Raw genomic sequence first — 15631 nt, forward strand, 5'->3', positions numbered from 1 at the left:
AGATGGACAAACATTTTTTTGTTTTTTTTAGACTAAGCATAAACTTATTTATACAAAATTAATTGTATTTTATTCCTGCTTGGTTCATAAACTGTTGAATTAGAATTAAGCATTTTAGAATAGTATGTTTATAATTATAATTATTGAACACAATAAACTTTAATATGCAATCGTCTAAAACTTGATAAAATTAAAAGTTTAAAACTAGTTATACTAACTAAAATTATTTTTCAGGATCTTGAAACTTTTTAGGTCTTTTTATACCTAAACAAAATCATCAAACAAAACGATAAACTAACTTTTATGACGTCATAGTGCAAATGTCACAGTCACAAAATGGAAAAACCTACATCCGCGTGGACCCCACCAAAATCAGGGGAATAACCGAAACAGAAAGGGTGGAGGTCACCCCCAGGACCACGTGCGTCGACGTGCTGGACCACCTCTCGGACAAGCTCGGGTTCCGGTCCACGCTGTACCTTCTGGTGGAACTGGACGGCAAGAAGGAAACTGTCCTGTCGTACCAGGACCGCCCGTTCGAGCGTCAAGTGAGATGGCGGGAAAAAAACGGCGGGAAAATGTTCGCGTTACGCTTGGCTGATTTGAGGGACGTGGTGCTGCAGTCCAGCAACGCGCAGCACGAGACCTTGGTCGACAAGAAAGTGGTGGAGATGGTCAAGAAGGGGCTTCTCCCCAACATGCGACTCGGTGACCCGGACCTGGACGACTTGGCAGGGATGCAGTGCCCGCACCAGAAGAAGGTGCTGGCAATGCTGAAGGGGCGGTTCGGGAAGGACAAGATATACACGTACAGCGGGGAGGTCCTCATCAGCATCAACCCGTACAAGCAGCTGAAGATATACAACCCGAGGTTCGCCAAGCGGTACCAGAGGGCCGATAAGTGAGTTGAGATTGTTTAATTTTTTATTATTTTAAAACTTGTTACTAGTTTTTATATTAGACTTAACCTTATTTCGTTAACATTGATTCGTTTTTAAGTGCTAAATTTTACCACAGGGCGGATAAGTGGGTTGAGGCTATTTAATTATTATTAACTTTTTACTTGGTTTAAATTATTGTTTTTCCTTCCGGATAACAAAAACCTTAATTTCAACCATACATTTGCCCAGGATGATTGGCTCAATAGTGTTTTAACTTGATTTTACTTAATGTTTTTAGTTTTTTAAAAAGCATCAAGTTAAAGTAATTAAACTAAGTAATAAATTTTAGGGCTGATAATAGGGTTGAATTTATTTTTGTAACATTATTTTAGTACATTTGTTTAAAACTTATTACTACTGTTTTTATATAAAACTTAACCTTGTTCTATTAACATTGATTCGTTTTCAAGTTTGTATTTTCTCTACCAATACAAAACATATCTGAGCACATACATTGTTATTAAGTCAGTTGAATTTTATTGTTGAATCTAAGTTAATTAGATACTGAACTATATTTATGTCGATTTGTAAACTAATTAATTTTTTATTATTTTATCCAAAAATCTCAGCTAAAGTATCGATTTGTCCCGAAAACTTTACATATTTAATATTTAAACTTTCTCCAATAAAAATTCTTTTGAGTTTTTTTAGAATTTCTCAATCATATATGTGAAACAAATTATACACACATTTTTTTAAATAACCGACTAATAAAAATAATATAAATAACATGTATTTTTTTCAACTCAACAGGCGTGCCCACAACCCCCACATTTACGCCATCGCCGACTCGGCGTTCCACCGAATGACGTCACAATCGGAAGACCAGTGCATCGTCATCACGGGGAAGTCCGGGGCGGGGAAGACCCAGGCCACCCACTACCTGCTGCACCAGACGATGAAGCTGTGCAATAGGATTAACAGCATGACCAACGTCGAGAAAATGCTGTCTGGATGTGGAAGTGTACTAGAGGTGAGATTATTACGTCATAGTTTGTCGTGTTTATTGTTTTTATTAATATTATATGGATAAACAATGCGTCAAACGTTGAGAATATGATAAGTAAGTATGGTGAGATTATAAATTGTTACAGGTTGATTGAATTATATATATTGTTTTAAAGTTATATGTTTGTTTTAAATGTTACTTTTGTATCAATTTTCTTATCAATTTGTTGTTCAATTCTGCTTCTTTGTTGCTTCTTGCCTTTTGTACCCAGTACATTACTGCATACAACAAATGTCAAATGTGGAGAGTATGGTGTCAGGGTCTGGGAGTGTTTGGGAAGTTAGATGATATTTATATCAATTAATGAACTTTTTTTTTTCGGTTTTTGATGTTTAGTTCTGCTTTTTCGTTGTGTCTAACATATCTTACCTGTAATCATGTCAATACAACTGGTAAAATAATTATCAGTTTTTTGTTTCCTAACAGTTTTTTTTATATTTAAAGATTGGGTGTTTTTTCTTGTTTTTGTCACTTTTTGTTGTAAGATTTGATGTCAAACCAGGAGAACATGCTATCAGGAACTTTTGGAGATAAGGAGTAATAAATTTTCTGTTAAAGTTTTAAACATCAGCTTATATTTGGTCATTTGACTATTAGTAATTTCAGTTTTGTTGCTTCATATGGTTATCTATTGTGATAAGAAGTTTTTTTAAGGGTTGTAGTTAACTTGCTTGACTTAAAAATACACGTTTTTAGAATTTGTATTAAGATTAGATGTCAACAATGATTCTTGCTTAAAATAAAAATAAAATAAAAAACTTTATTTAATTTCAGTCTTACAAAACTAAAATTTTAGTTAATTAATATAAAAAGTTAACTTTATTATCTATAAATATATCTTGTTCATACTACTAGACTTATTTTAAACAATTTGACATTTATAAAAACTTTAAATTAAATTTTGTTAACAGCTTTCAAACATTTTTTAATGCTTTATCTAGTTGTTTTATAATTTAATTTTAAAACCTTATTAACACAAAATAATACCCGAAGTTTTACTATATATCCTTGTTCTTAATTTAGTTAAGTAAACAAACTGATCTATACTATTTTTTATGTGACCTTTTAAAACAAACATGTATGCCTATCATTGTGTAAACAGACTGCAATTAAGCTTTTTATTCTTATTGCTGCCCTACTAATTTTTACTTTAACAGTTTACTACATTTTTAGTTATAACTAAAAATTTAAATCCTATCATCAAAACTTTTTAGATCATGAGTCTTAGAACTTTTTGTTTGTTTTTTCTTTGCATATAGAATATAAAACATTGTTAACCAAAATATTTGAGTGACCAAAATATTAAGTAACAAATACAATTTTTTATAGTTCTATCAACAATATTATTTTCCGTTATTTCTATTTAAGTCGGTTGTATACTTAACTTCTATAAAAGCTATAGTTTTTCTTATGACGTTACAAGAAAAGTTTTATATTCATTAACATGGATGATTAATGTCGAAGTTCATTAATTTATCATTATTATTTTAGTTTTGGAGACCAAACTTTAAAAATAGCATCTAACATGAAAATTGACAAAAATTTTACAACGGTTTTAATTATAGTTTGTTATCAATAAGTTTTGTGACTTTAAAGATTTTATATAAAGTTAATTTCGTTTAGAAATATAATCTAAAACATTCATTTTACTTATTATCTATTAAAAGTAAGTATTAATACTTTAATTACATCGGTTTAGTGAATTTTAGTAATACGTTTAATTAATACTACTTTATTATGACAATAAATTAATTTAAGTAACTTTGCTACTTAAGTATATTTGCAGTCTTTTTATTTATTTTTTTAACTTCTACAGCAAAAATTTAGATTATTTAAACTTGAACTAGAATTAGTTATTAAAGTCTAGCATAAACTAAATTAACGAACTTTCTTTGTTAGTAATAAATAAAAACATTCTGCTTAAAGATTTGCTTTTGTTTCTTACTTTTTGTCAAATTCAACTTCATTGTAGTTCAAAATTTATACTAAACATAACTTTTCAAACTGTCCTATAAATAAAAAACATACATAAAACCAATCAAATATTCTTTCTTTGTTTTGTTGATTTTTAATTTAATTATTTTTTATTGTTGTAAAGTCATGCTAATTGAAGTTCAAAAAAAGTTCAGAAAAGCCAATTGTCACAAGCTAATTTAATTGAAAATATTTCTTGTGTTATTTCTGGTTGCACACAAAACAATAAAAATTGTTTCCTTTGTCTGAACATTTTTGGCAAAAAGAAATGAATTTATTGTTTTTTACTCACATTGAGAAGATGACATCTAGTGTTTTTAAAACTTGTACAGGTTTATAATTAATATTTCTATCTATCTATATCTATTTATTAAAACCCGCTATTTTAGCTGAAAAAAAAATTAACGTCTATAGTTAAAAAATGTATTTAAAAAGAAAAAAAATATTTGTCTTGCTTGACTGAGAAATTTATAGTTGATGTATATACATCAATTAACAAAGAATTAGATTTGTTATAAAAAAACTTGTTTAAACTGATTGTTAATAGTTTAAAAAAATTAAGAAGAAATAAAGGTTAAATGTTTATTTTTTACTTGTTGAGCAAAATAAAAACTTTGTAAACATTTTAAAAAGTGACTTTGTTCTTTAAAATCTAATTACAAATCCTTAGGAAATAAAAAGTCATAAAACAACGGAAGTTTATTGATTTAAAATAAATAATGCAAGGTTTTATTGATTTAATAATAAATAATGTACATTTGAGTTTTTTGCAGTTTTTATTGAATTATATGGTAAATGATGTACACACAATTTCTGTGTGTATATAACGATTCATCTGAAATAACGCTGTAAATTTTAAAAAAAATACTGATAACAGTAAATAGTCCACATAAGTTTTAAGGATTTTATTAATTTAAAAAATAGCATCAACCTGAATATTTTGAAATTATATATTGATTTGAATCGGTTTATAATAGGTTATTTCGAAAACTTTTGCAGAATAATATTTAGTATTTATTAAACTGCAACAAATTTTTAATCTTTCAAAAAAAAAATTATGCTGACTTTTTATTCACTCTTTGATTTCCACAAATAAATATAATCTACTGGTTTTTACAAAAAATTTTAATTTATTTATTTCTACAGGCATTGGGGAATGCAAGTACAGAACATAACGCGAATAGTAGCAGATTCGGAAAATTCATCAGACTCTACTTTTTTGAGACTGGTCTATTATCTGGGTAAGTTTATATTCGATACTATAATGTTTAATTAATTTATTAGTCTTTGTTTTTTTAATACTAGTTTATTATCTGGGTAAGTTGATATGTAATATTAAAATATCTTAAATACTTTAATATTTTCCAGACTTTAGTTTTTGAGACTGGTCTATTTTTGGATTATTTAGTAACAGTTCCACTTTGAATACAAAAAACAATGACATATAACATGATAAATAGAACTTTTAATCAGGTTTTGAGTTTTTTTAAAAGTTTGTCTAATACCTGCTTTAAAATAAACTGATTATAAACATCAGATTTATATTGTTTTTAATATTCCTAATAAAGAGTTAAAACATATAGTTCGTCAGTTTTATTTATTAAAGTTTACTCAAATTTTTTGTTAGTTTGGTTTTTTAATAAACAAAGATTCTAGTTAAAAAGTAATAAAAACTGTTTGAAACTTAGTTTGAGAAATCTGAAATATTCATAAAACCGATAAACTAATTTGGATATGTCAAATAATATTAAATATTTAATCATGATTTGTCTAGGTAAGATTAGTATTAGTTTGAATTTATTTATACACATGCATTGATTATTTTATATTGAAAATAGTATTTATGTCAATAACTGCTTGAACTAACTAATAGTAAATGAAAACAGTTCTACTAAAACATAAATCAAAAAGTGTTATATTTTTTGTTCCTGACTAATTCAAATTAGAAATCAATGAATGTTTAAAATGTTTGATTTGATAATTCAAAATTATTCACTTAAATGAGCCAAGCTTTATGCAGTTGCCAAATTCGGATGTTGTAAAATCATTTAATCAATACTAATTTAAATACTAATTTAAAATAGTTAAGTTGGTTAAATACAGTTAATTTTAAACTTAAACAAATAATTTAATTTTGATTATTACTTGAATATTTAACGTGTAATTAACAAATTATTCTAAGTTTGTTCGGGGAATATTTTAGTTTTAGTCTATGTTATCAATATCAAAATTAAACCTTTGAAACGTATGCAAGATTAATATTGATCAAATAAACTAAATTAACTTGAATAAATTAGGTTAAATTAAGATAGAAAGTGTTTTTTACTTAAAATCTTTCTATTTTAAAAACATACTAAAAAGTTTTTATAACATATGAAAAATATTAGAAATTCAAAGATCCAATAAGAACTTCAAAAGTATCAAAAGTAATTTAATACTTAAAACAGATTGTGTGTCTGATAAACAAGATAATCTGAACATGAAAGACTTTACATGTTTGAAAAGTTTTTTCAGCAGAAATTATTAAACAATACTTTATTCAGTTTTTTATTTTCTCAAATTAAAGTTTGCCGATAAAAGTATAAAACTTAGAGACGTTCTCCATAATACAATCAGGAATTTATTTACAATGTGGAAAAAAAATTTTTAATAAGTTTAAAAAAATTCAAAAAGATAATTGAACATAATTTTGAGTTTAAAAAGTTAAAACATGGTATACTAACTTATAGTGTTTTAGAAAATGTTAAAAACTTTTAAATGCTTCTAAACCTTTCCACAACATAAAAAATAAAGGATAAAGTACACCGTATTTAAGATTAAATTTTTAGATTTCAAGAAATTATAACATAAATCATCAATAAATAAACAGTAAAAACAATAAAAAACTCTAATTCAAAAAAACATATAATTCATCTAATTCAAAAAAAAAAGGTTTGCAATACAAAACAAATCAAGCAAAAACAATAAAAGAAAAAACGACAAAAGTTTTTCTCTCCAAATTACAAAAAAAATCCAATTTGTATCGAGATAACATCTGCAAATAGATGTTATTCATCCTCACGAATTCCAGCCCTTACGCGCCGCAAGTAACCATAAAAATTCGGCGGTTTTTTGTAGGATTTAGTTGCAAAATAACCAGGAAAATATTCAGTAATGGAACAGATTACACACTCATGTAGGCCCGTATAAATTAATCATTAGATTTTCGCTTTATTAGGTGTTCCGTTGCAGTTTATTTTTACTTAACAGATTTTTCATTTGTCGATGTCGTACTTGAGTCGTTAATTGAAAATTTAATTATTTTTTGTAATACTTTGTTGAATCCTTTTTCTAATGTTTCAAGAGTTTTGAAAACGAAATTAACATCATTATAAGTAATATTTATTTATGATTTTTAATCTAGTTAATTAAATTTACAATAACTTAAAGTTAACGATAAAAAGAAATTGCTTACCGATTAAGAAACATATTTTTTTAGAAAAATAATAAATTAACATAGTAATTAAGATTCGTTTTTTTATTTATAAAGCAAAGTTTGATAGTAAATATTGAAGGTAAAATGAAATTAATAATTAGTTTGTCAACAACAGTTCCGTTTAACTTTTTGAACTTTTAATCTTTTATTTATATCATAAACAGAGTTTTTGTCAAAAAAATAATAAAAATTATCTACTACAAAAGAAACATATTTTTACATCGCAAGATTATGTCATTAGGACATTAATTACAAAACAAACTTCTTTATATTAAGAAATTAATTACAAAAAAAACTTCTTCATTTCAAGACATTAATTACAAAATAAACTTCTTTATATTATAAAATTAATCAAAAAACAATCTTCGTTATATTAAAACATTAATTACAAAACAAATATATTCATATCACAAAACTAATTACAAAACATATTTTTTTTTTTCAGAGCCGAAATACAAGTTTATCTTCTCGAAAAATCCAGGCTAGTACATCAACAGACAAAAAGGTTGTTTATTTATTATAAAACTTAATAAATTATTTTTATCAATTATTTGTTACTTATTGTCGTTTGTTCGTTAAACATTTAACAAAACTATTTGGTTTTACCAAAAAAAGCCGAAAAAACGTTTTTTTTTAATCTAAAAAATGATGTTAAACTTAAAACTTATAAATTAAATTTTTCGAAAAGTAATTTAATCGACGTTTTTAAGTTAAATTTAAAATTATTTTTTGAAGTCTAGTACTTTATTATATTCAAGTTAGCTTATTTTTATAAAATATTTAGCCACCCACTTTTAAATTCTCAAAGTTTTTTTAAATTCTGCTTATTTTATAACTAAACAGTGGCCGACCTTTAGCACAATTCCCTGTTGTATCCTTTAATTTAAATTTACTAAACAAATTACAAAAAAGCGTCATTTTTATAAGGAGAAAACGTTTATTTTGCATTAAAAGTGTATATTTAAATTAAAGTGAAGTGTGAGCTTTTTGTCGTAAGTTTTCTTAGAAGGCTCAGTTTTAAAATTTAAAATAACTTATCTAATAAAAGCCATCGAAAGGTCATCAATTTTGACACTTATAAGTTTTAAGTATCCATTAATAAATTTTATTTCTAAATACTTAAAAAGTTGTTAAAAGTTCAAACTCTAATCCCTTTAGACTTCTAAGTTGCATTATTCTGTTTAGGAGAAAACAATCTTTATTTAAAAGCTTAAATAAGTTAAATTAAATCATAACTCAATAAAGTAATCGGTCTAGATTGTTTTAAGTAGTTTAATTTAATCAAACATTGCAAATAAAATTCTATAAAAAATATTTTGCTCATAAATACATTTTTCAATCATTTTACCTATGTAACAATGAAATATCAAATTATTGTTTCTTAATTTTAATTTAAGTTTCTTTTACAGTGACAAATTCTACCGAAACTTTCACATATTCTATTACATCTTGTATGGGATGGAAGACCATGAATTGAGGAAATTAAAAATTAACAAAAACACTAAATACCGCTACCTATCACAAGTAAGTAAATGAAAAAAGTCTGTAGATATTATTTTAATTGTAGTTATATATATTTTTGTCTACAAATGCCTAAATTTGAACGAATTTAAGATAAACGCAAAATATTGCAAATGTTATGCAGTTGATCAATACTAAGAAATTAATAAACTATAGTAAATTTGAAAAATATTTGTTAAATATCATCCTTTTAACCATAAAATTTTTATACATGTGGTTTTTAGTAATAAGCATACGTAAATATTAAATGACGAAATAAAAATATCAGCACATTAGTTTCACAATATTAACATTAACATAACATTGAGAAATTGTTAAGTTTGCAAATTAAATTACAACTTAGCTGTTTTCTTATAACTTTTTTATTAGGAAGTTTAACAATTGTTTTCTGAACAACAATTTTAACTTTTGTAAATTAAATTTCCGTGATCAAATTTATTGTAAACTGCGAATCAAACGATAATTTACTAATTTTTTTTAGACAACATTTTTGCACTAAAATGTTCAAATTTGGGTTTAAAACTTGCAAAAATCAGGTTTAATGGATTAAAAGTAAAGTTTTTGTGGGAACATTATAATTTACTAATTTAAAACTTGTCATTTTATTAAAATTGTGTTTGTCTAACATATTAACATGAACATTTTGTAAACGTGAGCTTTTAATCTGTAATATATGAAATTTATTTTTGTACTTTAAAAGCCGGCTCTGAGGTAAAAACATCAACATGTTACCTTATATGTAAAAATGTAAAATGTAAACTCAATTAAAAATTACGAATGAAAAGCTCAAGGTTATGTTAAACCATTTTAATTTTTAATTTAATTAATTAACAGATTTTTAATGCTGATTTTTTTTTTAAGTTAATCAGCAATCTAACCAAATATAAAGAGTTTTGGGATTTTTTGCGTTTTGATAAATACCTACTACCGAAGTGTCACTTAGTATATCAAAAGAAAGTTTTAAGGTTTTTGTAAAATACTTTGTACGGTCCAAAACTTTTATTTGACTTAAATTTTACTAACTAGTTTATTAAGCGTTTAGTTAAAACTTAAACACAAAACTTTATAATGCTTCTGTTGTTAAACACACAAGAAGATTCAGTAAAAAATAAAAATATTTTGTGGTTTTTTTTTACTGCAAAATACTTTAATGCAGCATTTGAAGACTCACTAATGACACTTTGCTAAAATATTTGATTTTTTTTTTAACTTTGTCCTTTTGACACGACTGTTAAGTTTGATGTTTTTAATAATATTAAATGACTGTTATAGTAAACAATTGTCAAACGTTTTGTACAAAATTATTTTTCATTTATAGTTATGATTAGATATTAAATAAGTTTATACTCCATACTGCTATATAAGGCTTTTATTAGACTTAAAGTTTGTAGACACAACAAAATTTCTTCAAGTGTTTTGTTTTTTGATGTTGTTTTTTACAAAATTGCTTCATACAAGAGTCTCAAACGCAGACTAATAGTAAGATCCTAAAATGCTTGAAAATGTTGTTTTTAAAATTTGAACTTTTGACTTACGAACTTTATGTTGTGACTGTTGTTCAGCTAGTTTAAGTATCAAAAATATTGTTAATAAGCATTAATTGTTGGTTTTAAGCTTTGTTATGTATTTAATATTTGCGGCAATTAAAAAACTAAAATGATAAATTAAATATACTCCTTTACTGTTACAAAAGTTGTGTCTTATTTTAAGATCATAGTAACAGTTAAAATTAACTTGTGCAGGAAAATAATTGTTTTATAAATTTAGTTTTTATGTTCGTGGTCAAGTCAGAACTATGCTAGAATCAAAACTAATGGGTTTTATTCACTAAATACCATATAGTTTGCTTTTTACTAAATATTAATAGTTAAAGAACAACAAATAGATTAATTTTAATTGCTTTGTTAAACAATTTTTATTTTACTGTTTGTTATTTAAGTTTTATCTAGAGTGGTACAGTTTTTACATAGTTTGATTCAGAATACAAAAAATTTGTTTTGAAGAAATATTTAAATTTAAATACTGTTATTATTTTATTTATAATTTATATATTATTACTTATTTATTAATATTATTTACAGGGAGAAGGAATAGAAGATGCCAAGGAGCACCTTGTTAGGTTGAGGAAATCCATGGGTTTAGTCGGACTTTTTGACGGGGTCCAAATGAAGATATTCAACGTCATAGCCGCTATATTGTTGCTAGGCAATATTTCCTTTACCCATGTAAGTTTTTGTATATATATATTGTACTAAACTGTTATAAATAGTAACTTCTAATATATGTTACCTTTAATTTTTAGTAACCATTGTTAATAAACTTGAAATTAAAAAATATAAGTTTTGAAGTTGATTAAGTTACTCTTTGTTTTTTATTATAGCTCACTTTAGAAAGAACAAAGAAGTTGCATAGAAATATAAAATCAGTATTGATTATTAAGTAACGTAGACTTTTTTTATTAACTTATTATCGTAATTACAAAAACTTGCAAATTGCTTTTAATTTCTACTTATAGTGTTAAGATATATCTAGAGTGACTAATAGTAAAAATTTATAGAATATTTATTTAAATTGAAGTTTCATTTTCCTTTTGCTTGATTAAACTGTTTGTTGTGATAATAATAGAAAATTAAATTAAAAAACAAACAACAGGTTATCAATAAAACTTTTATTAGTTTTGAAGTTAAATTAAAAGATTAATTGCTCATATGAGATATATTATTGTTTAGATATTTTTTATATCCGTTCAGCTGTTTTTATCATCAAATTTTGTTAATCAAATAAATTAGTTATAAATCTTAGCGCTAAAAATTTAACTGAAATATTTTACTATGAAAGCTACTTGAAAATATCTTATTTACATAGTATTTTGGTTAACTCCGAAAGCTTTACAACTTAGTATTCTAAAAACTTGACTTTCTATTATAAATCAAAAAGTTTCAAATTGGCATTATTAATCACTAAATTTTACTAAAAGTTTTTAACAATATATACTTATATAGAAAAAGTTATCTAAAACGTAACAAGTAGATAGAAAGTGATTTATCAATTTATTACGTCATACCTTACATCAAACTTATTTCTTGATAAATTACTTCTAGCTAGAGAGTTAAATTTGAAAGGTTAATATAAATTATTACGAATTTAAGAGTTCTTTTTGATTTTGTTCGGGCTTTAATACTTTTTGACATTTTCCTAAATATTCAAATTTTATACTGGTCAAGCTCATTAACTAATTTATATATAAAGCCGTTCTTATAAAAGATAAAACAAATAGTAACAAAAGTGATTTTAGTTCACAATTTTTTTCGGGTCGAACAACTTCTTAATGATTATCTAATAAAATTTTCATGTGTAAACAACTAATCGCATAGCTTAAAAGAATTGAATTTGTTAAAATAAAAACTGCCTAGTATAAAAATAAAATGTTTAAAACCTCCATTCTATAAGAAGGTGACTGTAGTAATATGTTTATATAATACCAAGCACATTTACGTAGAAGTAATTACGTAAATATTTAAGTAATAAAAACTCTATGAACATTAAAGCAATTCAACGCAAAAATTTAATAAAAAAGTTCTATTAAGATAGATAATAGATTTAAAATACTTTTTAAAACTCAAAAAAGTTAAGGTACTAAAACTGTATATGTTTTTTTACTTTTACGTCACAAAACTTTAAATAAGAAAATAAGTTGTTTTTTTCTGCCCCAGATAAATATCATAAACTGTAATTGACACTTAAAAGTACCGAAATAAATTACAATTAAACTTTATTACGTCACAGAAGCAAGGGCAGCGGGAAGAGGGGTTGGAGATAGAGAACGAAGAAGTGTTGAAAGATTTCAGCGAATTGTTGGGATTGAACCAGAACAATGTGTCCAGATGTCTGCTTACAAGGAGAGCTAAAGCTGGCCAAGATGAAAGATTGGTGCTTTCATTGAAATTAGATGAGGTGAGAAATTAAAAGTTTTATTTATTGTATATTTTTATTTATTTTACTGGTATAAAGCTGACCAAGATGAAAGATTGAAATAAGATGAGGTGAAAAATTCCAAAATAATGTTTTTCTTTGTATATGCTTTTGAAAGTTAATATGGATGTAATACAAATGCTTTTATTTAAATTAAATAAGGTGGGAAGAATACATTGTTATTAGAATTTGTGAACAACTTTTTCGGTAGTTTATATCAACTTTATATCTAAATTTAATTAAATTTACCAACATACTTGGTTTTTTGAACTTTCAAAACCTATGTTGTCTGATATAAAAACCTGTGTTGTCTGACATAAAAGCAAACATAATTTTTATACTTAGTTCAAAATTGAAAGAAATTCTAGCTACAATAGAATGCTTATCAAAAGTGTACTTACACTAGAAACATTTCTAGACAATAGCTTGTACTTTACGCTACACAAACTACCTTATTGTTTTTTTTTGAAATGTGAAACCTACCTACAATTTACTGTTACAAAACTCAATGTGTCTTATTTATAGCTCTATTCGGGCGAGTGAGTATTAAGGATGTGTAAAAACACTTTCATTCATTAAAGTTTATATATGATTATGTCATGCTAATACGCTTTGAATGACATGAGAAAAATTTGCGAATTTTTTAAATACACAGTTTTGTTTGAATTTGTAATTTAAATTGTCAAAATTACATGGTTTTTGTAATTATTTTTACTTGATCTTTTAATCTTTGTGTTTAAATTGTGTTTTGTTTAACGTAAACGTTGATGTTTTACACAAAAACTAAATATAATTGCTTGAAAAACAATGTTTTAACACAAATTTAAGATATTTAATAACAATTATCTAAAATATAACAAGGTAAACAAAAGTTCAAATATTTCAACAAGCATTTATCACAAAACATTACAAAACTTAACGAGTGTTAGACACTGTGTTGTTTTAATGTTGTACTTTTGGTATTTGATATTTTAAAAAACACATTAAAATTTTCAAGAGTTTAAAAAGAAGTTACTTATTGCAAAACAGCGCTAAGTAAAAAATATTTTTATAAGCACCATAATATATTAAAGAAGTTTAATATTTTTAATATTGCTAGAGACGCCATAGCCAAAAATTTGTACCAAAAATATTTAAAGTTGAATAAAAATAATTAAATAAAACTTTCTAGGCCGAAGCAGCCAGAGACGCCATAGCCAAGCATTTGTACCACAGCCTATTTGATTGGTTGGTGAGCAGTATGAACATGGCCCTGGTCCAGAAAACAGAAGATAGATCACTTCAGTACCAGGTATATTTTATAAATATTTTTTTCATTGTTTTGTTGTTAATATATTAAACATTTTACACTTTTACGTAATTGTTGTTACTTAATAAAAGCAGAAAAATTTTCAGTAAAGTATGAGGTATCTTTTGTACAATTTGTACTTTTTATTTTGTTGTTTTTATTTTTTAAGGTGTATTAAATCTAGGTATCTCCTTCTTTAGGACAATACATATTATTAAATTGAAAACATACCAATAAGTATAACTTGTTATGTATTACTTTAAATTTATTACATAACATTTAGTAAGCTTTAGTTAACAGAAAACCATAAATTTAGAAGTTTAAGTGTAAAATTTTATAATACATATAATAAAATAAGAGACTTACGCATAACTGAAAAGTTTTGTTCAGATTTGTATACTTGATGCTTTATTTTTAAAAGTATAATCAGATTCATTTTAAGTAGTAAGTTTTTCATTTTAGCTAACTTTTTACATCTTTTTGTACTAAAACACTACTTTTTAGTAAAGTTAGTTAGTTTTAACAAATACTGTTTGTTTTAGATATACTTAAAATTAAAAAAAGTTACAAATAAATCATAAAATATTGCTAGAACTTGTTTTTGTCAAAAAGTTTAAAACAAATATTGCTTGACACTTATGAAATGATCAAAATAAAAAATGTTGTGCTTGTAAAAATAAAACTTTTATTGCTAGTAACGCAAATATTTATTTTGTTTATTTAATAAATAGTTTTTTGTACTTGTAGTGGTCTATTTGTTTGTAAATAAAGAATTTTTGTTGCTTAATAAAAAAAGTATATGCAAAAAGCTATTTATGAATACTTTTATGTTAACAATCTAATAACTACAATGTTACACTTTTACGTAATTGTTCTTACTTGATAAAAACAGAAAAATTTTCAGTAAAATATGAAGTAAACTTTGTATAGCTTGTACTTTTTGTTATGTTGTTTTTATTTTTTGGGGTGTATTAAATCTAAGTCTCCTTACTTACTTAGGACAATACAAGGTTTGCATATTATTAAATTGAAAACTTACCAATAAGTATAACTTGTTATGTATCACTTTAAATTTATTGCATATTGTTTAGAAAGTTTTAGTTAATAGAAAACCATAAATTTAGAAGTTTAGGTGTTAAATGGTGCAAGTCATATAATAAAATAAGAGACTTATGCATAACTGAAAACTTTTGTTGAAATTTGCATACTCAATGTGTAGTTTGTTTTTATAAGTATAACCAGATTCATCTTAAGTAGTAAATTTATCATTTTTGGTAATTTTTTACATCTTTTTGTACTAAAATACTACTTTTTAGTAAAGTTAGTTAGTGAGTTTTAACAAAAACTGTTTGTTTTAGATATATCTAAAACTAAAAAAAAATCTAAATAAATCATAAAATATTGCTAGAATTTGTTTTTGTCAAAAAGTTTAGAATAAATATTGCTTGACA

The 15631-nt window shown here is 24.9% G+C and overlaps 1 protein-coding gene across 5 annotated transcripts in view; it reads left to right on the plus strand.

The window, feature by feature from the left end:
• Positions 1–260: 260 nt before the first annotated feature.
• The window catches only part of LOC145831211 (unconventional myosin-IXb-like), a 49211-nt gene continuing 33840 nt past the window's right edge, over positions 261–15631 (plus strand). For all 5 annotated transcript variants that reach the window (XM_082938350.1, XM_082938351.1, XM_082938352.1 and 2 more), the window contains exons 1-8: positions 261–901; positions 1695–1914; positions 5071–5165; positions 7845–7904; positions 8809–8923; positions 11002–11145; positions 12707–12874; positions 14064–14183. In XM_082938350.1, the coding sequence (XP_082794476.1) occupies positions 321–901; positions 1695–1914; positions 5071–5165; positions 7845–7904; positions 8809–8923; positions 11002–11145; positions 12707–12874; positions 14064–14183 (1503 nt within the window). In that variant the 5' untranslated portion in view covers positions 261–320. The remainder of the gene's footprint in view (positions 902–1694; positions 1915–5070; positions 5166–7844; positions 7905–8808; positions 8924–11001; positions 11146–12706; positions 12875–14063; positions 14184–15631) is intronic.

This window comes from Thalia democratica, chromosome 3 (assembly GCF_965202585.1).
Source record: "Thalia democratica chromosome 3, ktThaDemo2.hap1.1, whole genome shotgun sequence".
In the NCBI taxonomy this organism is placed as follows: domain Eukaryota; kingdom Metazoa; phylum Chordata; class Thaliacea; order Salpida; family Salpidae; genus Thalia; species Thalia democratica.